Below are 27,403 nucleotides of genomic sequence, written 5' to 3' on the forward strand. Positions count from 1 at the left end.
CGACAGCCCTTTCTGGGTCTTGGCCTGTTCCAGGATTCTTCTCCACTCTGATCTGTTCCGTGCTTTTTTTCTCCAGTTTTTTATTTTTAAGGTTTTTATATCATTTTCTATTTGTTCTAAATATCTCAGCTTCGGTCTTCCTCTTGTTCTTTTTCCTACTGGCATCTGTTTGAATATTTTGTTTGGTATTTCGCCTTCTTCCATTCTTTCTACATGTCCCATCCAACGCAGCCGTCCTATTTTAATGAATGTTATGATATCTGGATCCTGGTATATTTCGTATAGTTCAAAGTTGTACCTTCTTCGCCAAATTCCATTTTCTTTTGTGCCCTTATATATGTGTCGCAAGATTTTTCTTTCAAAGGTGGCTAGCAATGTTTCCTCTCTTTTAGTGAGTGTCCAGGTTTCTGAGCCGTATGTGAGTACCGGTCTTATTAGGGTTTTGTATATTTGGCATTTTGTTTTCCTTGCGACGTTGTCTGATCTTAGTTGCCGAATTAAGCCATGATAACTTTTATTGGCAATAAATATTCACCTCTTCACTTCCTCTGCTACGTTATTATCAGATGTGACTAGGGATCCCAAGTATGTAAAGTTTTTTACCCCCTCAATGTTGTATTCTCCTATTGTTATATTTTGTGGCTGCCTTATTTCTGTGTTTTTACTTACCTGCATATATTTTGTTTTGTTCTGGTTGATTTTCAGGCCAATATTTTGTGCAGCTCGTTCTATTTGATTGAATGCCTCTATCATTTCTCTTCTTGATCTTGCGATTATGTCAACATCATCTGCAAATGCTAGTATTTGCACGCTTTTATTAATTATTGTTCCTCGAGTATTGACTGTTGTGTCCCTCATTATTTTCTCGAGTACAATGTTGAACAAGATGCATGATAGAGCGTCTCCCTGGCGTAGTCCCTTTTTCACATCTATTGTTTCCGTTAGTTCGTTTTGTATCCGGATTTTACTTTCTACTTTTAGAGATTCTTTTATCAGTTCTATTAGTTGTGTTGGTATATTAAATTCTTTCATTGCTTTTATTAAGAATTCTCGGTTTATATTGTCATATGCGCTTTCGAAGTCTATGAAGAGATGATGTGTGTCGATGTTATGTTCACTTGTTTTTTCAAGGATCTGTCGCAGCACAAATATCTGGTCTATTGTTGACTTCTGTCTACAGAAGCCACTTTGGTACCTGCCAACTATTTTTTCAGCGTGTGGTCTAAGTCTTTCATAAATGACGTTGGACATTATTTTGTATGCTGCATTCAGCAGCGTGATTCCACGGTAGTTTCCACATTCTAACTGATTCCCTTTTTTATGTAATGGTACAATAATACCACTATTCCACTCCGCTGGTAGCAGTTTATTTGACCATATCTTTGTTATCAATACATGTATTGTTTTCTGTAGTGCGTCTCCTCCTTCCTTCAGTAATTCCGATGCTACTTGATCCGATCCCGGTGATTTATTGTTCTTTAATTTGTCTACTGCTGTTCTAATCTCGGCTATTATTGGTGGATTCTTTTTTCTGTTGTCTGCTTGGTCTAATGGTATATCAGGGTTCGTCTCACTCCCATCTCCTTCAAGCTTTTCCGTAAAATGTTCTGTCCATCTTCTTAGTATCTCTTGCTATTCTGTCAATATATTACCTTCCTTATCTCTACACATCGTCGTTCTCGGTTTGAAGTCTTTTCTGCTTTTGTTCAGTTTCTGATAAAATTTTCTTGTCTTTTGCCCTTTAATTTGTCCAATTTTGAACATAGGCTTCCCCAGTTTCATCCATTCGCTTCTGTTTAGTGCTTTCTGTTTCCAGTGCGTTCCTCCTATCTTTTTAATGTCGTCTCTCCATCTCATCTGGGGTCGTCCATCTTGCTTTCTTTCCTGTCCATGTTTTCCATTGTTGTATCGTGGTATTCCACCTATTGTCCGTTTGTCTAGCGTTACGACCTGCAAAGCTCCATTTTAACCTGGCTATATGGTGTCCTGCGTCTTTGACTTTTGTTTTATTTCTTGCCCAGTTGTTTTGCTTTTTGTCTATTAATTTTACTCCTAACATTGCTCTCTCCATGACTCTTTGTGTCTTCATTATTTTATCGATGTTTGCCTTGGTCAAGATCCATGTTTGGCATGCGTATGTGAGAATTGGGAGTATGCACTGGTCAAACACTATTGTTTTTAAGTATTATTGTATTTTTTATTCTTTAGGACCCATTTTAATTTCAAAAATCCTGCCCAGGCTGATCCTTTGCTGTCCCATTATAGAGTAAACACTGTCTGCTGTAATATGCAGATAATAATACAGAGAAAAGTATTTCTGAAAAGAAACTACAAATACTGAAATCAGAAATTAAAGCGACTATAAAAAATCTAAATTTCTGAAAAAGCAAAAGAGGAAGATACAGGGGCAGAATAACAGCTGAGACACTAAGTAACTTAGAACCGGAAACAGGCCAAGTGATTGGGGAAAGCTCAATTTTATTCCTATGTATAAAAAAGGTTCACCGACAGATTGCAACAATTACCGTACAGTAGCATTATTATTCTATGAGGACAAAATATTCCTCACCATGATCAGTGAAATATTCCTCACGTAGGGGAATACGAGACCACAATCTTAATATTCGTCAAATTATAGAAAAATCTCTAGAGTTTATTATAGAAACATATTTCTGCTTTGTTGACTACTCCAAGACATTCGATAACGTTACATGGAGAAATAGATACGCCAAAACATCTAATCTATTTCTTACAAGAAATGTATGTGCAGTAGACTCCCTCTATAACGAACACGGTTATTACGTGGTTTCGCTTATAACGAGGTACACTAGATGTCACATCAAATTCCTATTGAACTGTAACACCTCTATAACGAGGCATATTTGGTTATAACGAGGAAAAATAAGATTGTATAATATGTATCGTTACCTGTTTTTAGCGCTGTAATGGCTAAATAAATACTTCAACTGCCTGTATACAGAAATCCCCAACATCTGTGTGTTTATCGAGGATAGTGCTGTAATAAAATGCACCGCTTATGATAAACTTCTTCCTGTCATGTTTATCTATCGACCAATATTGAATATTGTAAGAAAATTTACAATTTATGATGGCGAAGCCTTATTGTTGAGGAAACAATATTTAGCATCTTATATTGCTCCGAATGGCTTCACTATAGGAAGTTAATGTTTTAGAAAACTATATATTCATTCATATGTATGCACAATACACAATATTATTGTTGTCTGATATAACGAGATCCGCTTATTACGAGGTAATTAGTCCGCCGTTTCAGTTCTCGTTACAGAGGGAGTCTACTGTATATTTTATAATATCGCTAATATGAAGTTAATAAAGTGGTTTCGGAAAACTACGAAACAAAAAATAAAAACTATGTTTACAACTGATTGGAGAGGAGATAAGTTCAGTCTTTTGATATTTGGTATATTTTGTAGTTTAACAAACCGAAATATATACTGAATATATAAGCAGAGAAATAGGAATCGAATTCTTCTTTTTTATAGGGCTGTGAGAAAATTTATAATAAAACCCGTCCCCTCAGAAACTCATCTTACATCTTAACAAATCGCTAAATATATGAGCTAGATTATGTTGTTATCTTTCTTCACATTCTACATCCATATAATACACATAAATAATAGGTCACACCTAGGTACCATTTTTTCGTTTTACATACAGTCAAAACCGTTTATAACGAACTTCAGGGGACTGTGGTTTTTGTACGTTGTAGCCAGTGTTCTCTGTAAGCGGCTATCTGCTATAACGAACAGGTTGCTATAAACGATATTACACTGGTAGCAACAGTCAATTCGTTGTAAGTTTATGATGCAAAAATGTGTAACTTAATCTATACTTATAATATGTTATAACAAAATCTTGTGATAATGAACCCGCCTAGGAAGTCTAGTGTCTAAAGGACTTACAAGTGGACCCTGCTCGGATGTACCATCATAACCATAAATTAATAAAACCTTCTTTTTATTTCGTGGTAATATCGGTACCTCGGAGAGATACAATACAGTGCCCATTTTCATAACTTTACGGCAAAGCAATTTTAAACTTTTTTCAACAAAAAGTGTTACTGCTACAGCTATTTATTGAGATGAGGAAACAATATTATATTAGGACATTGTATCTATTGTCATTTAAGGGTCGATTTCTCATACCTGCTTTGATCTATGATTCAGTGGACCGCGGTTCACTGGTGAACTTCGGTTTTGTTTGGAATGTATTTCTCATTGCACGTTCATGTCAGTGCACGTTCTACAGCTTTCGAGAAATGCCAATAGATGGCAAAAGGTAAAAAACTATCTCCATTTTGTACGACCTTTTTTATGCTGTTTTTGAATAAAGTTAAATTTAAGTACATATTTATAGTCAAAAAGTCATTTTAAAAATTATAAATAAATGTAATAAAAACAAAAATAATATTATCGTTTAGCAAGGCTTAATATAATAAAATAGGTTATATTTATATTAGGACAGCGTTTCGTGTTAATACAACGCATGCGTAATCCATGAAATCATCTGAACTGGGTTCTGGAATCTTTGAACGACCGAATTGCAGCGTTCAAGTTTAAACTGCCATCGGTTGAACGTGAATTGAAAAAGACGATTTTGACTTTAAACTGACTTTCACTAAAAGTTCAGGTTAAACTGGAGTTGAACTCGATATGAGAAATTGGTCCTTAATCATGCATTTGTTATAATTGTCTATTATATAGTGTATAAAAAGGTCATAATTGAAAAAATGGATGTTGTATTTCCCTGAGGTACACATATGTACGCTGTAACCAATATTTCGACTGTTAGTGTTCCAAGAAATATGGTTTCTCTAACCGATTTGTTCGTTATAAACAATATAAATGCTTTTTTTATATGACATTTTACGGGACCTACCATTTTGTTTGTTATATCCAATTGTACGTTATAGCCGGTGTCGTTGTAAACGATTTTGACTGTATATCGTTTGACGTCATAATTTTTAAATGAATTTAATATGCATTGATACTGTTTGTTTAAAATATGTAAATTTTTTACAATTACACATGGAAAAGAGATTGAGGAAATAATGTTAATATAGTAAAAAATCAATTATTAAATAATTATACTAACAGAAAAACCATTTATAATTATTGGTTGTTTAATGGCATTGTACGATAAAATTTTGATTTCTTTTTTAATGAAAAATCCACTTTTCCTGTTCGATGTTCCAGTCATTGTCTTCTAATAAAATTATATATTAACAATTTGATCATTTTAGAAAGAAACAATCCGAATTGGTCAAGTAAGGACATACATATTTACGTAATTTCGATATTATTATGATATCCCTTTTGTATCCGCCACTGTTAAGTCGCAATAGCCAGAGGCGTAGAGACGGTAGTTTTGGGGGTATTCCATATGAACCAGTTCTTGAATGTCTTAATGTATTTTAGTAGGCCAATGGTGGACTATACAGGGTGCCCAGAAACTCTCCCGACACACGAAGGCCGGAGATTCTTCAGACAATTTGAAGATAATTTAACCCAATTCACTTAGTCTGAAAATGCTTCCTAAGGGAGCTAGAGCTCTTTAAATAGGGCGTCTTGTAATTAGTTTTTTTTAAATAGCTCCAAAACGCTTCTATTTAGAAAAACGAAAACGTTTACTATTTTTCTTCCAGAGTATCGAATTCCAATCGATTCCATCAATTGCGAATTTCTAGTATCGGTCATAGGTGTCCGTTTTGGGTAGGGTAACGGGTATTTTATTGCATATCTTTTTTGTCTTTAACTTTTAAGTATTTTTGACACTGGACTATTAAACTCTGAGGTATTCTAGTACTAAAAGGTACTCTTACTTTAAGTCGGTTACTAGAAAAATCGATTCGAAAATTTTTCGTTTTTTGAATTTGAAAAAAGAAATCAAAAAACTATCTGCATATTTAGAAAAACGAAAACTGGTACGTTTATTTACCTTCCAGAGATGAATCGATTTTATCAATTGCGAATTTCTTGTACCTGTCGTAGCCATCCGTTTCGCGTAGGTCACCGGTTATTTTATCGCTTTATCGGTTTCATCTTTAACACAATTTTATAGTACAGGCATCATACCAAAGAAATGGCTCTCCTCTACTTTTGTAGCCAAATAAGACGAATAAGGCGAATAACGCCAGAGAGCGTTCAGACAACAGATAGCATTGATGAGCCAGCCACACACTAAAAGTATTTTTAAAAATAATTCACAAAAGAATATTTAATAAATTAGAAGAGGACATAAGCGCCACACAGTTTGGATTCAGAAGTGTACGGGAAACACGGGAAGCCTTTTTTGGTATGAGTGTGTTAATGCAAAGATGTTTGGATGTAAACCAAGACTTCTAAGTAGGTTTCATAGATTTTGAGAAGGCCTTCGAAACAGTCAGACACCAAAAGCTGTATGAAATCCTAAGAAGCAAAAACATCGACAGTCGCGACATTAACATTATATCCAGGTTGTACTGGGGACAAACAGCAAAAATGTTGATAATGAGTTAACCGAAGAAATTGAGATTCGTCGAGGTGTGCATCAGAGTTGTGTGCTTTCTCCACTACTATTCAATATATATAGCGAAACAATATGTCAGGAAGCGCTCCTAGAGCAAAGCATTGGTATGAACATTAACGGAGAGTTGATTAACAATATACGATACGCTGATGACAGGCTAATAGTAACAGATAACCTAACAAATTTACAGTATTTGATGGAAAACGTAAACACTCATAGCAATAAGTATGGTCTAAAACTGAATTAATAAGACTAAATTCATGATTGTAACAAAGAAGCTATACACCAATGTGAATTTAACCATAAATAATCAACCACTTGAAAGAGTCACGTCCTAAAAATATTTAGGGGTTTGGTCACTGATACTAATGACCAGACAAGAGAAATCAAACGGCGAATAGAGATAGAGAGACAATCGTTTGTCAAAATGAGAAAGTTCCTATGCAGCCGGGACATAAATATAAACTTAAGAACGAAAATGTTAAGGTGCTATGTTTTCTCCGTTCTGCTATACGGCATGGAAGCTTTGACACTGAAAAAGATAAACATTAAAAATATTGAGGCATTCGAGATGTGGTGCTACAGGAGAATGTGGAAAATACAATGGACAGAAGAAACAAGATGTTTTTCTGAAGATGGGGAAGGAATGCAAAGTCATAAAAACCATACAAACGAAAAAACTGGAATATCTAGGCCACATAATGAGAGGAGAAAAGTACTCTCTGCTAAGACTCATAATCCAAGGAAAAATATTGGAAAGAGAAATGTAGGACGTAGGAGGATTTCCTGGTTGCGAAATTTAAGGGAGTGGTATGGGTGCAGTTCAATACGGTTGTTCAGAGCTGCAGCCAACAAAGTTAAGATTTCTGTGATGGTAGCCAACCTCCGATAGGAGACGGTACTGCAACAAGAAGAAGGTTTCGTCTTTAATTTTTAAGCATTTTTGACATTAGATTATTAAATTATGAGGTGTGCGAGTATTAAAAGTTACTCTTGCATTAAGTCGACAAAATACACCGTTTTATCTTGAAAAAATTTTTCAATTTTTATTCAAATTCAGAAAACGAAAAACTTTCAAATCCATTTTTCTAAAAAACGGTGCATCCTATGGACCTCAAGCAAAAGTACCTTTTAGTACTTAAATACCTCAGAATTTAATAATCCAGTGTTAAAAATACTCAAAAGTTAAAAGACAAATAAATTATGCGATAAAATAACCGGTGCCCTACCCAAAACGGACGCCTACGACCGGTACTAGACATTCGCAATTGATAGAATCGATTTATCTCTAGAAGATAAATAGTCATACCAGTTTTCGTTTTTCTAAATAGAAGCGTTCTGGAGCTATTTTAAAAAACATCAATTACAAGACGCATCTTTAAAGAGCTCGAGCTCCCTCTAGCTCTAGCTCAGTTGGCATTGAGGATCCGCCTACTTCGCTGCTACGTGTTCTCGGTCTTACTTTATGGTGTCGAGTCCTGAACTGTGAATAAAACCGATCTAAATCGCCTTGAGGCTTTCGAAATGTGGTGCTATAGAAGAATTTTAAAAGTTTTCTGGGTAAAGAAGATTCGAAACTCCACAATACTAGAACGTCTCAGCAAGACTACTGAGATCATAAAAAGCATCAAGCAGAGAAAGCTGGAGTATTTCGGACATGTAATGAGAGGTCCCAAATATAGGTTGCTACAAAATATCATGCAAGGAAAAATAGCAGGCAAACGCAGTCCAGGACGAAGAAGAACCTCATGGTTGAAGAACTTGCGAGATTGATATGGTGTTGATACAAGCATGGTATTTAGGGTGGCAGTGAATAAAATTAAGATAGCTATGATGGTAACCAACGTTCTGAAAGGACATGGTACATGAAGAAGAAGCTCCTTTAGGAAACATTTTCGGACTACATGAATTGGTTTAAATTATCTTAAAATTATCTGAAGAATCTCCTGTCTTCGGTTGTCGGGAGAGTTTCTGGACACCCTGTATAAAGAAAAGTGTAGCAGTGGACAAAAATAGTGCCAAGAGCTGCAATTTTAAGACTGTATGTTCATTAATATCGCAACAACATTATCCAATATGAAGATATTTTGAAAAACTTTTAACATAAATTAAAAGTAGCGGAGATACCATTAATACAGAAAAAAAACATTTATGCTTTTCAGAATATCTTCAATATTTTTTTATGTATTTTCAAGAATGTTATACATGTATCCTTGAATCCTTGTATTCTGTAACTGATAAAAGACACACAAAGAGTATTTTTGCGACCAATTTATCAATGTTTATCTTTCTAACCTATTTTCCTACAAATCTACTTTTTGACACAAATACGGAACGGATTGGTTATTGAGATCATTTTCCTCAGCGATACAATGGCAAGTATTCATACTTTACATTAAAAATATCGCAGAAAAGACTACTGAACGATTAAAACAAAATCTTCGACAATATAGAATAACAATATAAGCATTTTATGGTTAGCTTTTGATTAGAAAGAACACAAGCTTCATTGTATCACCTGTGATTTCATGGTTGTAACAAAATCGGTAAATCTATGTTAATAGCCTATTTTGTGAGTTGGATTTGGACAATATAAAAATGTAAATAAACTATTAACCAATACATTTACCGATTCTTTTCTTTACCTACATAATAATTCAACCATCAGACAAACTTGGTGTGACCCAACCATACTTATCATGTGTTTTAACTAACGATCTAAAACTTTCTTCTGCCGTACGTCTACTGAACACTTTTTGGCCCTTGTTCTTCCTCTGAATACGTCCCTGTCCCTTCACCACACTGGCTGCGAACTGCATGATGACCGCTTCGACAGTGTAGGCGCTAGCCCATCCCCGAGGTGTCAGCAGCTCCATGCAGATAGCTCCTCCTTCCATAACGAAGCCTTTTTCTATCCTAGGGGAGATAACGCGCATAAAAGGGGGCGCAAAAGGAAAGTTTTCGGGAAAAACGAGATGTAGTAAAATAGAGGTCACTCCTAGTTCGCGCATGTCGTTACCCAACTCACTGTCAGAGTCTATTTTGTAAAGTTTCACGTGCCACTCGAACAGGTTGTCCTCTACTAATTCTACCGTGAACACTGGATCAGTTTTGGAGTTCTGGAACCTCTGCAAGTCGCGCAACTCCTTCATCAGCCTTCTTGCTCTAACGCTCTTCGCATGAGTCTCGTCCTTTTTGGACTTGGTGGAGAAGGCAGGACTGGCTTGAGAGGTGTTTGCTGGTGCTACGGTATCGCGACAACCACGGAGTAATCGCCTGGCTGGAGAACCCGTTCCCGAGGTGCTGGGTTTACTCGGACCTTCTCCATCTTTGGATGACGATTTGAAGATTTTACGGAACATGTTGGTGACTTTTTCTTTTGAACGGCTCATTTTGTTTGGAGGTTGCTTACTTAAAGCTAACAAATATCACGAGGCATGGTGCAATTGATAATCTGAAAAATAAAATATTAATAATAAAGTGATGGAAATATAATTTAATAATTTTATTGTAAAATATAATATGTAGTTACTGTAGCATGATCTACTGCAGCTTGTATTGTATGGAAAAGAACAAGATAAAGAAGACTCGAGTAGGTATAAAAAGAGTTTGCTGGCTACTATATAATTTTAGAAAATGGTTTTCATTATGTACAATTTAATAGTTAGATAAAAAATAAATTCCTTTTTCATTCATAATCTAACAAATTTAAGAACCTGATTAATAATGAGGTGCATTATTCATTGATAAGGAATCATTGCATGTGATTCATTTAGTTCACATATTTACGTTGGCATTCCAGGTTGCAGTATCAGCTTTATTGCTTATCTGTGCTTTTTGCGAATTGTCATGGCGAATAAAGGCAGGTTTTACCTAAAATAATTTAGAAATGTTCTTGAATGTGAATGTAAATTTATTTAGAAAACGCATTGTTTTAAATGATAGGCTCAAAAATATTCATAAATGGACCTTCATCATCCAATCAATTCACGTCCACTGCTGGACATAGGTCTCCCCCAATTGTTTCCACACTTCACGGTTTTGTGCTGATTGTTGCCAGGTTTTACTAATCCGCCTGATATCATATGTCCATCGTGTAGGCGGCCTTCCTCTACTGCGTTTATCTTCTCTTGGTCTCCATCCCATCAGCTTTCGTGTTTGTCTTGAATCCTTCAGCCTGGCGACGGCGACGTGTCCTGCCCAGTTCCATTTGAGCTTGGTGACACGTTCTGTATCATCTGCGATACTGGTTCTTTGTCTCAGATCTTCATTTCTTATTTTATCCCGTAGGGTTACACCCAGCATGGGTGTAACCTTTGAGCAACCCTCCTTTTCGACGCTGTTGGCTTGGTTAGAGTCAGTGTCTCTGCTCCATATATGTCATAACCGGCAGCACACATTGATCAAACACTTGTTTTTTTAAACCGATCGGTATACTGCTCCTAAATATGTCTCACAGAGCACCGTAGGCTGCTAAGCAAGAGATAATATTTTTTTTTATTTCGCATGTTTGGTTATCTCTGCCAATTCTAATTTCATGACCCAAGTAAATGTACTTTTCCACTAGTTCTACTTCTTGTTCACGTATAATCAGCTGTCTACTAGGAACCAGATTAGTCTTATATTTAGTTTTAGAAAAGTTCATTTTCAGGCCTATTTTCCAGCAGATAGCATCTAACTCATTTAGCATTTCCTTTAAAGTCGAGGAAATGAAGCTGGAAAAATGGCAAAACCTCGCAACTTTTTCATCCAGCATCGATTTGTACAAAAATTTGGGATTAGGCTCATTTCACCCTCTAGTTCATTTTCTATATTTAGCCGTTGTACGCTTTTGGTTTTTTAAGGGTGAAAACCACCCCTAATTGTAAAAAATTATAAAATAACATTTTAAACTTTAATATTGTCAACATTTGCTTCTTATTAGTTACATAATGATTGTTTTGTGCTTTAAGATATAATATCACAATATTTCCACCCTTAAAACCACCCTTGTTGGAGCTATATATGAAAAATTTACTTATTCTAAAAGAATAATTTCAGCTTGCATCAATTTACATAAAAATTTGGGGTTAAGATCATGATACTTTGTACTTCATATTCTATATCATGCTCAAGGGCGTTGATTATTTTTAGGGGTGTAAACTACCCTTATTGTCAAAAATTATATAAAAACATTGAAAACTTTAATATAGGTAAAACTTAGTTTTGACTGGTTAAATAATGATTGTTTTATGCTTTAGGATATAATATCATAATATTTCAACCCTTAAAAACCACCCTAAATAACATTGCAATTTTTATAAGTAGACAATTTAATAGATCTATACAGAAAAATAAGTAGAATTAAAGAATTACAAAAACATTTATTTGCACAAAAATACGAATTTACAAATATATAAAAATTCACATACAAATAGTTTTTTAGTCGTCCAGTATACGAACCGGCTCGGTGGTGTTATATAGGTACATTGAAAATGCTCTATAAGGGGACTATCCGAATTTTTCGAAAAAAAAAATAGTTTTATAAACATAGCTCCTTCATTTTTGGCGATAAAAAGTTTTTTCAATAATAGTTTTGTAGGATTTTTGAAGAGTAATAAGACTATTTAAATTAAATTCCGTAAGATCCCTTAATTTTTAATTGAGGTGGGTTTAAAGGGCTCGAATAAGGGGATGTTTGCTCGTAAGTAGATGTTTTAAACAGCTATATCTCGCTAACTGTTCACTGTAATGAAAATCTATGCACAAGATAATTTTAGTTATTAAAAAAGCTACAATTTAGTAGTCTATCATTTTTTTCGTATCTCTAGTATTTTCGGAGATATTTTGAAGAAAATGATAAAAAATGCAAAATTGCAAAAAATCAATTTTTCTTTAAACTCAAATTTTTCTAAAATTAGGCCTTTTAAGTAGGTCAAACTTCTTGAGTGTATTGATAATATAAATATAAAAGGAATTACAGAAACGTGAAGACTAGTTTTTAGTTACAAGGGTAGGTAGGGGGTTGTTTTCACTGTTTTTTTCGTAGAGAAAAACAGGTACCGACTTTTTTTTCTTATAAGTTGCTCAATTTTTATGCTAGAAACTTTTTATTTTTTTTTTTGAAAGATCTTATTGTATGCTTCAAAAAACATCAAGTTTTCCTGGAAAATGCAAAGTTTTCCCGTTATTTGGCTTTGATTATTTCAAATTATGCATTTGACGAAAAAAGCTAACCTTTAACATGCCGTATCTCGGTTTTTATTGGTCGTAAAAATATTATAGAAAAACAGTTTCGTTTGTGTTACTAAAAGATACAATTTTGATATCTACAGTTTTTTTATTAAATGCATATTTTTCGTGTTATTCTCAAAAAACCCTCTAAAAAAATCGATTTTTCCGTCGAAAAACTGTTACTTTCAACCACGAATAACTCGAAAAATATTAGTTTTACGAAGAAAGTGTAAAAAACATTTTTTTCTTAAAATCACTTTTTACATCGATTTACATGGTTAAAATGTAATAAAAAATTCCCACCCCCGAGATGGGGTGGCAACTACCCCCAAGTTTTTAGCGTACAGCAGCATGATATAGAAAATGATCCTTGGACTATTCCCTACCTTCTGTAAAAAATTTCAAGTAAATCCATGCTGGACGAAAAAATTGCGAGCCAAAATGCTTCATTTCCTCGACTATTATTTCTCCTAGGTCATCAGTTATAAGGACTATGTCATCTGCAAAACGAAGATGATTTAACTTTTCTCTGTCTATTGTGATCCCTTTATTGTCCCAGTTGAGCATCTTAAAGGCATATTCCAGAACAGTTATGAATAGTTTTGGCGAGAGTGTGTCGCCTTGTCTTACGCCGCGTTCTATGCTTATTTGTTTGGTTTTATCATGTAACTTAACACTCATTGTTGCCTCTTTATAAATATTATAGATAAGTGTACTGTAACGGTAGTCAATGCGGCATTCATTTAGAGCTTCTAAAATGCTATCCAGCTCTATCGTGTAAAAGGCTTTATGAAAATCCACGAATGCTAGGACATTCTATATTCTATTGACTTTTCAAAGTCCAAAAATGGACCTTACATCAAACTAAAAAAGGACCCAACCAAATCACAAAATATATAAGACACTGCACAAATTTAAGAAATAGCTGACCAAAGAATAAAATTGACACAACACTACCGCAAGACACTACACCTATCCGGAATTCCGAAAGAAAGAAAATCACAAAGAAAATGTACTTCTCATCCTCAGACTAATTTGCAGCAGCATAAATTCTCCTTGCAGCAGATGTCATAATAAAGACTTTAACAGACAACATAACAACATTTATTAAACTTACAATAATTCTTGCAAAAACTGACAGAAATAAATTGCAATTCCAACAATAATATACTAATCAGTTTTGATATGACCTTGATATTTCTTTTCACCAATGTATCTGAGATCTGTTCTGTCCAAAACCAAACCCAACAACACACAAGAAAGATCAAGCGTCAATAAAATACCCTGTGAATGCAACAGTTTCTATATGGAAGAAACTCCAAGACCACTAAGTATGCATAAGCACACTTAGGCCCGATTGTTCAATTGGAGATTTTCTTCAGATTAAAAATAATCTTCAATTAAACGTAATATTCCGTTGTTCAATTCAAGTTTAACATTTAACCATCTCTTAACCAGAGATGATCTTAATCGCCCAAAAACGAAGGATTAACGGTGTTAACTAGAGATTTGTAACCTTATTTTCTTGTTTTAAATTAAATATTGTCAAGAAAATTCCAGATTAAAACAACCATAGTTATTGCACTATAATATATTGTGTTGTTATTGCTACTTTTAAATCGTAGATAAGATTTAAAATAATCTATTATAATTTAGTGTCTACATATAATTATGGCTATTGCTAATAATGGTGTCTTTGATTTTGAAGATGGAGATATCACAGAAGACAAAGAGTTCTTAGCTGTTGTTAATATAATTTTTCCTCTACGAAAAAATCCTGTTTTTCGAGTAAAAGAAAACCATTTTCATAAATGGTCAGATAATGAGTTTTTGAATAAATTTCATGTACCAAAGGAAACAGTTTTTATGATTGTTGATCGTATAAGAGACAGGATAGCTCATCCTACAAATAGGTAAACTATTTATAATAGGTCTGGATCCCGCGTATGAAAAAAAAGTTGATTAATAGCAAGCTGAAAATTTGTTAATAACTTAAGGGTGTCTAGTCGGATAAACTTTGATATATGGGAACACTGAAACAGGGGTAGTTTTAATTGTGGAACAGGTTAAAAATTTGGAACGGTCACAGCACGAAAACGGCACATTTATTTTGTCCGACAGAACAGACTTAAACTCTCCGAACAGAGATTAAACTCTCATGAAAAAATCAGACTGCTATTTATTACCTGTCATAATTCCTGTAATTTGACATATTCTACATGTTCCACTCATTAAAACGCCCATTTGGTGATAAATAGCAGTCTGATTTTTGCATGAGAGTTTAATCTCTGTTCGAAGAGTTTAAGTCTGTTCTGTCGGACAAAATAAATGTGCCGTTTTCGTGCTGTGACCGTTCCAAATTTTTAACCTGTTCCACAATTAAAACTACCCCTGTTCCAGTGTTTACACATATCAAAGTTTATTCGACTAGACACCCTTAAGCTATTAACAAATTTTCAGCTTGCTAATAATCAACTTTTTTTTCATACGCGGGATCCAGATCTATAATAGTTAATTAAAAATATATAAAATTACCGGCCAAACCCATTTCAGGACAAACTAATTAGTTTGGCCTATTTAGCTATTTTTTCCCAGACTTTCATTTTCTCGTAATTTGTAACTGCATCACTTTCTTATTCTCGAGAATATGTTTATATTTTTTAACAAAAGATATTATTAATATTTCTTCTTCATCAGCTGTAAAGCTCGTAGTTCTCTTTCTTTTATTATTTTTATTCCATTTTTTGAAATTTAAATTTAAAACACGAAAATAATCACTGACATGGGAGCGTCACTGCGTCAAAAGTCATGAACACCATCGTTTATACCACAGAACACATTTTTCGATACAATTTTCATGATAAAATTTGTTCCAACCCGTCAATTAACAACTGGCAACATTGTCACTGCTTCAGTATTTGGGTTTAATAAATCCAAAAGTTAACCTGTATTGAACAACTTAATTAGAAATAATCTTCGAATTAAATTTAATCATGGTTTACTTAATCCATGAGTTAACCATTGATTGAACTACTGGCCCTTAGTGGTCAATAAATGAGCATGAAACATACATCAAGAACAGAGACTTCAATACAACAAGATGCATCAATAATGATGGAAGAGACAGATATTAAAAAGAGAAGATGAAGTCAAAGAAACACTTAATGAAGAAAAATGTGTAGAAAAGTTATCAGCAAAATGTTGCTTTGGTTGCAAATCTAAAAGAAGGAATCAATAACAAGAATATACCAACAATAACAGAGTAGTGCAGAAATATACAGAAATACCTCCGCAAAAAATTATATGATCAAGTGTCCTACCAGTACTTATACCGGGTGTCCACTTATATTTTCCCCAATTTTAACTGCCTATAACTTCTAAACGGCTCAAGATAGAAATATGCGGTTTTCGCTGAAATGTTTTATTTTAGTAAAAGTTTTGTCTGAATGGATTGAATTTTTTATATCGCTTTCAAATACGAAAAAACAAATGGCGGATTTTTGAAAAAAACGTTGTTGACTTTTTTTTAATAAAACACCCAGTGTATTTTTTTACAAATTGAAAGAAAGGTCATTCACCTATCCATCGATGTAAAGTTTTTCAAAATCGGTTGTCAAATCACTCAGTAATTAATTTTTTAAATGAGAGGTGCAACGTGGATATCACATACCTAAATAACATGTATGTGATTTCCACATTGCATCTCTCATTTTAAAAATTAATTGCTCAGTCATTTGATAACCGATTTTAAAAATTTTTTATATCACTGGATAGGTAATTGATCATCTTTTCAAGTTATAGAAAAATATACTGGGTGTTTTATTAAAAAAAGTCAAAAACGTTTTTTTTTTCACAAATCCGCCGTTTTTTATTTAAAAGCGATATAAAAAATGGTCATTTACCTAAAAACTTGAAAAAACGATCATTTACCTATCCAGGAATCTAAACTTTTTTAAAATCGGTTGTCAAATGACTGAGCAATTAATTTTTAAAATGAGAGATGCAATGTGGAAATCGCATAACATAATATCAAGTTGCTTAGTTATGGTATTTAGGTATGTGATATCCATGTTGCACCTCTCATTTTAAAAATTAATTACTCAGTCATTTGACAACCGATTTTGAAAAACTTGATATCGCTGGCTAGGTAAATGACCTTTCTTTCAATTTACAAAAAAATATACTGGGTGTTCCATTAAAAAAAAGTCAACAACGTTTTTATCAAAAATCCGCCATTTTTTTCGTAATTGAAAGCGATATAAAAAACTCAATCCATTCAGACAAAACTTTTACCAAAATAAAACACTTCAGCGAAAACCGCATATTTCTATCTTGTGCCGTTTAGAAGTTATAGGCAGTTAAAATGGGGGAAAATATAAGAGGACACCCGGTATATGGAGCACAGATATGGACCTTCATAAAGGAAAATATAGAAAAGATGGCCAAGACTCAAAGGGCAATGGAAAGGCAGATGCTGGGTAATAGTGATAAAAAAGTGATAAAAAATATATGAATCAGAAATAAAACCAAAGTGAAAGACGTAAACAAACATGCACCTAGTCTCAAATGGAGATTTGCAGGATACAACAACAGACAAAGATCCGGAAGATGGAATGAAGCGATAACCCACTGGATGCTTTGGGTCCATAAAAGAGGAAAAGGCAGACCACAGATGAGATGGTCCGATGACCTAAAAAGATGCGCAGGGACCAGATGGACAGGATTAGAACTGAACCGAAAAAAGTGGAAATATAAGGGGGAGGCCTACGTTCAACCTTAAACAATGAAGGGCAATAAATAAAAAGTCGAAGACATATCACCTACAATGTATACACTACGCATATGCAACACACAATACACAAGTATATAGTCTACGTTACACAATCTGCATTACATAAACAAAACTAGGATACACATTACACAAAACTAATTATAATACCTACAAAAGACAAAACAGTCAGAATTAGATATTTCGAGGGTAAAAACACCACCCTCAGATTTTTTCAACCATAACCATGCTCTTCTCTACAAGATCGAAGCCAAGTAAGTCAAATATCAACTTTGAAAAACATAAGCTATTAACAATATAAACTTGTTGGGCATACATTTATCCAGAATTATTAAAAGATCCTTTTTTGAAAACGATTTCCGGAGTGGAAATCGAAACGTCAAATATTAGTTTTTTAAAAATGCAGTTTTCATTAGAATCAATAATTCTGATTTAAGCCCATATAAACATAATAGTCCAGAGTAATAAGGATTTTCTTGGGACACTCAAAGATCCAGTTAGTTCCTGCCTAGAGTTCGTGTCCGTTTTTTAATTATTTAACAATTTAGTGCAAAAATCGCGATTTTTTCGATTTTTTGCACTCCATTCAAAGCTAAATAGTTGACGTAAGTTTTTAGTTTTTTAGAACATTGAAAAACATTCAAAATGCCGATTTTTGAAAGTTAAAAAGTCAATTTTTTGCTACGCAAACTGCAAAATAAGTGAAAATCATTATATGTTAATAACTTTTACTAAAACTACCTTAGAACTTTAGTGTTTTACCCAAAGTTAGGTATTGGGGTACTTAACAAACCTTCAAAATTTTAGATCGATCCATTAATTAGTTTAAGAGTTATTCTAGTTGTTTATTCCAGAGACCTTTATTTTGCAATAAGATAAGACAGAAAATAATGAAGATATGGCAATTTTGAGTAGGCCAAATGAAAGTATAAAAGTGATAGTATCAAAATGTATTAAAAGATGGTAAACAGAATAATTAATATAGTCAAAAATCCTAATGCCAAATTTTAAAATTTTGTAGTTTATAAACATTTAGAATAATTTTAAAAATGTTGTCCGTAGAAACAATATTTTTATATATTCGAAAAGATAGTAAGGTGAGTCGGGGTAAGATCGCACCAAAAAATGTAAACATGAAATTTGTCTGACAATTGTAAAATGAAAATTGGGCATAGAATTATAATAATATGCATACTCTACTTTCAAGACATACTCTATTCATCTATAAGGTTAGATTTATAGTTAACAAAACCGTATTACTGAAATATTAAAAATAATAATATATAGTCAGTGTCCGATCTTATACCTACTTATGGGGCAAGACCGAACAAGAGGTCAAAATTGTACAGAACATTCATTTGTCCTAATAAGGTGGAAGTTCGAATTCCAGTCTTCCCCAATCAGAAAATAAATTGTCTGTGCAAACGATGGCAGTAATTTAGTATTTTATTTAAATCAGTATATAACAAGAAATGATGTAATGCTTATGAACAAAACTGGACATAAAAGAAAGTCCCATTATAACTAAATGTGTGCTTAAGTAACTACAAAATAAAAAGTAATTTCTGGTGAAACTTAAAAAATACAACATTAATAATTTTAGCACAAGTTCATGCCAGAAAATTCAATATTGAAAGTCATATATGAGCCTCGACGATCTTTCTCAGGTTCTGGTAAAATCATTACAATTGTATCTTTCGTTACAGTATTTTCGTCGGGTTGCTCGGGCCAAAAAAACTGGGCACTGTTATGCTTATGTTTTAAGCATTTTACCAGGTATTCATCATTCAATGTGTTCACCTTGAATAAGGATTTATTTTCTGTGGGGCAAGACCGAATAGCTAAATTTAGTTAAAAAAACACACTATTTTAAATCTAAGAATATTCACTTCCTAAAATAAGTGTAAGTAAGCACGCTCAAACTTTGGTACCATACAACTAATCCGTAAAGCAAGCGATAGCCCTAGCACTACCGGTGACGTGATTTTACGAAGTAATCCGAGTTACCGCGACTGTGGACGGTCTTCCCCCAGATTCGATCTTACCCCGACTCACCTTATTTTAACACGAATTTTCAAATAAAAAAATTTAGCCTGGGTTAAAAACAATTCGCTTAAAAAATTCTTATAACATACTTAAACCGTCTACCAAATTTCATTAAAATCGACCTAATAGATTTTACATAATAATTTTGCAATCTAAATGTTTTTAAAAAAGTTCAATTTTTTTAAAAACTTTCTGAACAAAAAGTAGACCATTTAAAAGTAAGCTAATTTTTTACATATAAACAGGCGCTCTACCTGTCTAATACACCTTACAGAATTAAAAATCGGATTATTTAGTCAGCCTCAGCAATGTTTTAAAGTGATAAACAATTTTTAGGGTTATAAACAAATTAGTGCTGTCGCCAGGAGGGGATGCAACCGCCTCCTATATTTAGATGGACTTACCCAAGTTTTTTTTGTATTTTGACCTGTAGAACACGAATTTTTTGGATAACAGTTGATCCGGATGTCGATAAGATTGTTATAAAGAACTCGAGGAATTATATAACAGCGATTTTTCGCAAAATAAAACATGATTTTATATTTCTTGGGTAATTCCAAGCAAAAATGTTCTTACAAATTTTTTCGTAGAATGCACAGTTTTCGAGATAAACGCGGTTGATCTTTCAAAAAATCAAAAAAAATTTGAACCCGAATAACTTTTGATTAAAAAATAAAAAAGCAATTCTGCTGACAGCATTTGAAAGTTTTAAGTCAAATTATACCGGTTTTGATTGTTTGCACTGCTAAAAATTTATTTTTTTATTTTTATTTGTTTATAAGCCAAAACATTGTTTATAATTTTAAAACATTGCTGAGGCCCCTTAGCCTTAGCTAATCCGATTTTAATTCTGTAAAGTGTATTATGTACGTAGAGTGCGTCTTTATATGTAAAAAAATTAGCCAATTTCTAAATGGTCTACTTTTTGTTGAGAAAGTTTATAAAAAATTTTAACTTTTTTAAAAAAATTTAGATTGCAAATTTATTATGCAAAATCTATTAGGTAGATTTTAATGAAATTTGGTTGACTGCTTAAGCATGTTATAAGAATTTTCTAAGCGAATTACTAAGCCACCAAAGTAGTTAAAAAACATTAGATAACAACAGGCCTATTTTGCCCCCTGAATTTGTATTTATTGCTAAATTGCAGAAAGGGTAATACTTTAAGACATTTTTAACCAGTCGTATATCATACAAAATTCAATTATCTTTATTTTATTTCTGTACGACTTTGTTCCAAAACGAAAATGGTTTTAAAGTTATAAGCAAAGAACGTAGAAAAAAATCGATGTTTTTCGAAATTTTTAAATATTTACACATCCAAAAATAGACGTTTTTTCACATATCAGCCCTGGTCTATCTGGGGGTTATTACATAGACGAGAAAGGTTAGGAATAATGGAAACTGAATGCCAGATTGGCAAAGGAAAATAAAAAGATGGGAAGCCTAAGATCACTCATGAAATCCAAATATGTATCAAGAAAAACAAAGCTAAGGATATTTTATACGAAAGGTAATAAGGCCCGCAGTGACATATGGGAGCGAAGTATGGACAATGAAGAAATTAAATACGGAGAAAGATGGGGACAAAAACACGGTGGAAAGTTGGGTTCGACGAACAAACAGGGAGTTAGAGGAACTTTATAACGAATCAAGCATCAGTCGCTTCATAAAGACACAGAGAGTGAAATGGATGGGACACGTGATGAGAATAGAAAGGAAGAGGATGCCAAAGATAATCCTAAAATGGAGCCCAATCCCGAAAAGGAAGAAAGAAAGACCCAAAGATGGTTTGGAAAGTACTTACAACAACCAAATGTAAGAAAGGAGAATTGATGACGGAGGAAATTCTAGAATTGATGAATGAAAGAAGAAAAAACAAAACCATCAATAAGACCCGCTATAAACAGCTTCAAAACCAAATAAGAAGAAACATTAGGGAGGCTAAAGAAACCTACTTCTCTGAAAAATGTAAAGAAATAGAAGAACTGCAAAACAGATATGACAACTTCATCCTACATAAAAAAAGTCAAAGAACTAGCCGGAATAGGAAATAGAAGAACCTCAAATATATTGCTCGACAAAAATGGAAATATTATAATAAAGACAGAACGAAAACTACGACGATGGAAAGAGTACATCGAGGAACTATTTCATGACCAGAGAGAAGCTAGTATTTACATCCGTAGATAGCCAAACCGGAGATGTGGGCCCAGAGATAACCAACTCAGAGGTTAGTCAGGCAATAGACTCTATGAAAACCAATAAATCTGCTGGTCCAGATGAATTACCTAGCGAGCTGATAAAGTTGGTCAACGAGAAAAACCTCGACATAACAGTACAACTGTTCAATGCTATCTATACTACGGATATCATCCCTAGAGAAATGTTGACATCAGCATTTGTGTGTTTGCCAAAGAAAGTGAATGCCAAGGAATGCAGTGACTACCGAACCATAAGCTTAATGTCACATACCTTAAAAATTCTGCTGAAAATAACACACCTCTATTACAAACAGCAAGCAATAGTAAGAAATGAAAAAGAAACATCTGAATAAATGGAAATAAAGAGAGGAGTCAGGCAAGGCTGCATACTATCACCTTTATTATTTAACGCTTATTCTGAAGAGGTAATGCGAGAAACTCTGGAAGATGAAACAGTCGGCATAAGAGTAAATGGAGTCTTATTTAACAACATTAGATATGCAGATGATACAGTAATAATAGCCGATAATTCACAAGACCTGCAAAGACTCATGAGTAAAATAGTAAGGTGTAGTAGGGAGTACGGACTCTCTCTCAATATCAAAAAGACGAAGTTTATGAAAATTAGTAAAAACAACCATAATAATAACGAAATCTTCATAGTAGAGGGCCAGCAGATCGAAAGACTAAAAAAGTACACGTACCTAGGAATACTTATAACAGAAAATAATGACTAGGTACACTGCAGAAATCAAAATCAGAATCGAAAAAGCACGTTCTAATTTTATGAAAATGAAAAAGCTCCTATGTAGCAAAGATTTAACATTAGCTCTTAAAGTACGCCTAACAAAATGGTACGTATACAGTGTACTATACTATGGAGTGGAATCATGGACGTTAAATGTAGAGATAATGAGACGACTTAACGCCTTTGAAATGTTTACCTATAAAAGAATTATGAGGGTTTCCTGGGTAGTTACAGTTAAGAACAACGAAGTACTGAGAAGAATAGGCAAAGAGAAGGGAGTTGAACTTACAATTAAAGAAAGAAAACTACAGTATCTCGAACATGTGATGCGGGGCGAGAAGTATGGCATCCTGCGACTCATAATGCAAGGAAAGATAGATGGCAGAAGAAGCATCGGAAGAAGACGAATATCATAGCTGAAGAAACTGAGAGAATGGTTTGGATGCAGCTCAAAACAACTATTTAGAGCTACTGCCTCAATAATTAAGATAGATATGATGATTGCCAACCTCCGTAGCGAAGATGGCACCTGAAGAAGAAGAAAAGATGGTTTGGCAGCGTACAGGAAGGTCTCAGAACTGAGGGAATTATTGGTTTGGAAGAAGAAGCAACAAACAGGGACGATTGGAGGAGAATATTAAGTCAATTTAGTAGGCAAGGAGCATGATTGGACAAGAAGCCACCCCACTTGATACAAGTTTTGTAAGGTATAAGTACTATATTATTGTATTATATTTATTGTATTTTCAGCCCTAGGTCTTCAAGACCTGTAAAGCATTGTAAATAAATTAATCATAAAAATGCCACAAGAGATTAGCTTCAGACATCCTTTGAGAGTATTTTTAAGCTAAAATGATTCTAAGGTTCAATTTTTAGTTTGACTATTTTACTGTATTCTAAAACAATTCACTTGAAACTTCTTTTGAAAACGATAACAAAAATTATGTATAGGTACCTATGTAAACCAAAAAGACACCCTCAGAGTGACCAACACTAAATAAAAAATTGAAGGGCAGTTTGAATGATTCTATGAATAATAAAATAAAAAACAATAATACCGACACATTGTTAAAGTTTCTCTAAAAATCCATGTAAGTAATTTTTCTATAAGTCATTATGATAATAAGGTAGAGAATAAAACTGACCATATGTTTACATTTTTGTAGGAGCTATACAAAGCAGAATAAGTATTGTAAACCAAAGAATGCATAACAAACCAAAGTATATACTCTTCTTTATTTACAATACAGAATTTTATAAACCTTTTTAAAGGGGCGTACCTCATTTAAAAAAAGGTGAATGCCATTATTGGCAAAATTTTCGTATTTAAACATAGTGTCCTTTTATAATAACGTAAAAAAATAACATTTTTGTTAGAATTATAAAAAATGCATTGTGTTGTTGCAAAATAAAGTTGACTTACCAGTGTTTATGAATAGTTCCATTGATAAAAGTTCTTTTGACAAGTGTGTTGTAGTTCCAGACGTTGACACTTGCACTGCAAAGAGGCACAGATCGATGTCCGACGCCAGTTAATTCAGGCCGTCGGGACGTCTAACAATGGCGCAAAACTCAAAAAGAACCAGCTTAGCATTCCACCACCGATATACGGTGCAGCTGATTTGTAATCTTTTGTTTACCAATCAGAAACTGCATTGTACACAATAATGTTATTGACTTGGGCGAAGTTGATAAGTTTAAATAAAATGCGTGAATGAAGTGAGGAACTTTCTACGCGCATGTGACGTATATTCTGCTGGGAGTTATGGGAGGCCAATCAATCTTTTGTGGCAGATCAGAGCAGAAATCTTGCAGTATCAATAAGGGTTTCTAAAAAAATACCGAGTTTAATCTTACGGAAACGAAAAAGATGAAATAATATTTATATTTCAGATATAAAGGTCATTTAAGTAATTAGGTACACATCTTATAGTAAATATAGACAAACATTGTTTTTTGAAACACCTTTTAAGAGGAAAAATAAACTGTTGAAGGGATGTAGCTACAAAATAAATCTTGAATTCATTACTTAAAAATCCATTTTAACATTACTTGTTATTGATCACTTGTTATTGTATCCTTCTATAATTTTTTTGGGCGACCAATTGACCTTCTGACCTTCGTCATTCGATTTAAGTACATATCCTGCCCATCTTATACAATTTGCCTTGATGTATCGTAATATGTTTTCATTCCATAGATTGCTTAGAGTTTCTGGTTATGTCTTCGTCTCCTTTCCCTTGTTATCCCGTCTCTATAAGCTCCAAAGATGATCCGGAGGATCTACCGTTGTAAGACAAATCATTTTGTTGTTTCACGCTGGTTCAATGTCCACGTCTCACTTTCATACGTTATTATGGGGCGAATTATAGTTTTATATACGTTTGCTTTCATGCCTTTGAGAGCAATTTTGAGTAGCGTCGCTAGAGAGTAATACGCTCTATGATTCTAGTTGTTACATCTTTTTCATACTGTTTTTGGCTATTAACACGGCTCCCAAGTATTTAAATATTTGACAACTTCGAAGTTGTATTTATTTATAGAAATATTTTCTCTATATATTTTTCTTGGGTTGTTAGTAATTACCATATACTGGGTCTTATCTTCGTTGACTTAAGGCCAATTTCCCTGGCTCCGCGCTTTCAAAAAGAGTACAAAACTACTTTCGCATATATGGTGGATTGTGCAATTTTGTTGGCATAGTCAGCAAATATGTTGACATAGTTGACATTTTATATCTACACTATTTGGAATTATTTATTAGAAATATATTTGTCATTAGTACGGTTGATTTTTATTTCAGTCTCTATTATCAGTATATAATATAGCAAGACAAGGTAAGTATTGAGTATTTATTTTGTATTTCAGGTCATTGTATCAATTGTCATTTATTTCCTGTCGTTCATTATTTCAAAATCTCGAACTTTTCAAATTCGGTCCAGAAAGCCGAGCTGTCTGTTCAAGTTAGCGCCCTTCTTCTTTTTTCCTTGTGGTACCTCCATCCATATCACTCTATTTCCAGCGTTCTTATCTAGTTGCCTTCTATTTTCTTCCTTGTTTCTATCATTTCGTTAGCTCATATCTCTGTTTTATATCTCAAAGCCAATATTCAGTGTATTGAAGCTAGCCCGAATACTCACTTGAGATTTAGTGTTTCTCTGCCTATTTGATTTGTTCTTCTGAACTAAGCCACTCTTCATTAGTGTCTTAAATCTCTTCTATTCCAGTTTTCCGCTATTTCGTCAGTTCTTCCTCTTCAGAATCCCAATACCCAGAGTATTGGGTTACAAATTGGCCTAGACCTGTTTCGATTGGAAACTCATCTGATGTACTGCTGCCAATTCTAATACGTGTACATGAATTCTGAAAACACATCTGGGCTAATCTCAGCAGCTTTCTGAGTACTCTCATTCTCAACATTACCTTCCATAGTGTATTCTTCTTGTACTGAGTCATACGCTTGTTTAAAATTTATAAAAATTTAATGTGCATCTTTGTTGTATTCCCAACTCTTTTCTATTTATCTTTTTTGTTGTTTTTAATTTCTTTGTCTATGCCTTCTCTCCAGCGTTTATTCTACGTTTTTGTGCATTCAAGTCAACTTGCTCTTCTGTTTCTGTATCTTTCTATTTTTCAAAACCATTTGATATCCCAGCTCACACTTTGGTCACACTGAATTTTTAGTCAATAGAAGTAATCAGCGACTAGTATCTAGAACAAACTTACTTTTTTGAGTCTGGATCCGACTACAATTGTTCTGCCCAGTATCGGGCTCCGTCTATCTATATACTCTCTGTATTTGCGAGCCATAAATCATCGAGGGTGCACTTTAATGGAAACAGTCTCCATACTCTTATATGTTCCTCATTTTGTATTTACCAAATTTCCCAATTTTCATAGGGAGCATCAATATCTGTCTTTATACCCCACTGAATTAGGCAAATGCTGATTTAAGGTAACTTTCATTGCAAGACGGAGAATAACATGATTAAAATCTTAGAAGGCAAATACACGAAAACTATTAGGAGGTAAATGAAGACATATGAAGAATGAACATAAGAAGGGAAAATTAATTGTCAGTATGAATACAACCTTCAAAGAGTAGTTGTGTGAATTGGAGAACAGTTATCATGCAAAAAACACAGACAAAGATAGTAGAACAATTTCAAGCCACAAATATCTGAAGTTTATGTCTGGTTGCACCAACAAATCTTAAGCTCCATCTTAACCCAGTTCAGCTTATGTTCAGCTTATAGATAGGGCCGCTTTAAGTATCATTTACGTTGCACCATAATTTTCGATTCTTTTAGATGCAATCAACGCGTATGTTTCGTAAGCTGAACTTAAGGCAGGTCTTAAGCTTAAGATATGTTGGTGCTCCCAGGCATATTATTTAAAACTAAAGACACCATTTACTGCTACAATTCTTACCTTTAATATTATCAAATAGATTGATTTATTAACACTCAAAACACGATAATTTAGTGGTTATTTGAAGGTTAAAAACGTAACGGTTAATTTAGAACATATTGTCACTTTGACGTTTTAATTATTTGCTATTTATTGTTAAGAGGATACAGTAGCGATCAACAGGTAGCGAAAACGCGTTCCAAGATTGTGGCTGTAATTTTGAATATTTTTTCGAGATATTTGGCACACGTATTCGTATTATAATAAAGAATGGCGGTACAAAGGCCAATTTGAAAAATATATTAATATGTGGAAATTACTCTGTAATTAAATACAATATTAAAAAACGAGCCTGTACCGCCATTAAGAAGAACAAAAAAATACGCTTTCTTCAAATAAACTTTTTTATCCGATGCCTAGATTTTTTGTCATTTTGGAACTACT

General features: G+C 33.6%; 1 protein-coding gene across 1 annotated transcript; it reads right to left on the reverse strand.

Annotated features, from left to right (window-relative positions):
- Positions 1-1,625: 1,625 nt before the first annotated feature.
- LOC114334612 (ubiquitin-conjugating enzyme E2Q-like protein CG4502) lies at positions 1,626-27,091 on the reverse strand. Its single transcript, XM_028284689.2, has 3 exons — positions 26,981-27,091; positions 23,973-24,379; positions 1,626-10,003 (listed from the first exon to the last, which is right to left on the reverse strand). The coding sequence occupies exon 3, from the start codon at positions 9,939-9,941 to the stop codon at positions 9,207-9,209; it is 735 nt and encodes a 244-aa protein (XP_028140490.1). The 5' UTR covers positions 9,942-10,003; positions 23,973-24,379; positions 26,981-27,091; the 3' UTR covers positions 1,626-9,206.
- Between the last annotated feature and the right edge of the window lie 312 nt (positions 27,092-27,403).

The sequence above is a fragment of the Diabrotica virgifera genome, chromosome 1, assembly GCF_917563875.1.
Source record: "Diabrotica virgifera virgifera chromosome 1, PGI_DIABVI_V3a".
In the NCBI taxonomy this organism is placed as follows: Eukaryota; Metazoa; Arthropoda; class Insecta; order Coleoptera; family Chrysomelidae; genus Diabrotica; species Diabrotica virgifera.

Excerpts from the sequence above, each read along its gene's own strand:
- LOC114334612 (XM_028284689.2), bottom strand. The coding sequence starts at position 9,941 with ATGAGCCGTTCAAAAGAAAAAGTCACCAACATGTTCCGTAAAATCTTC.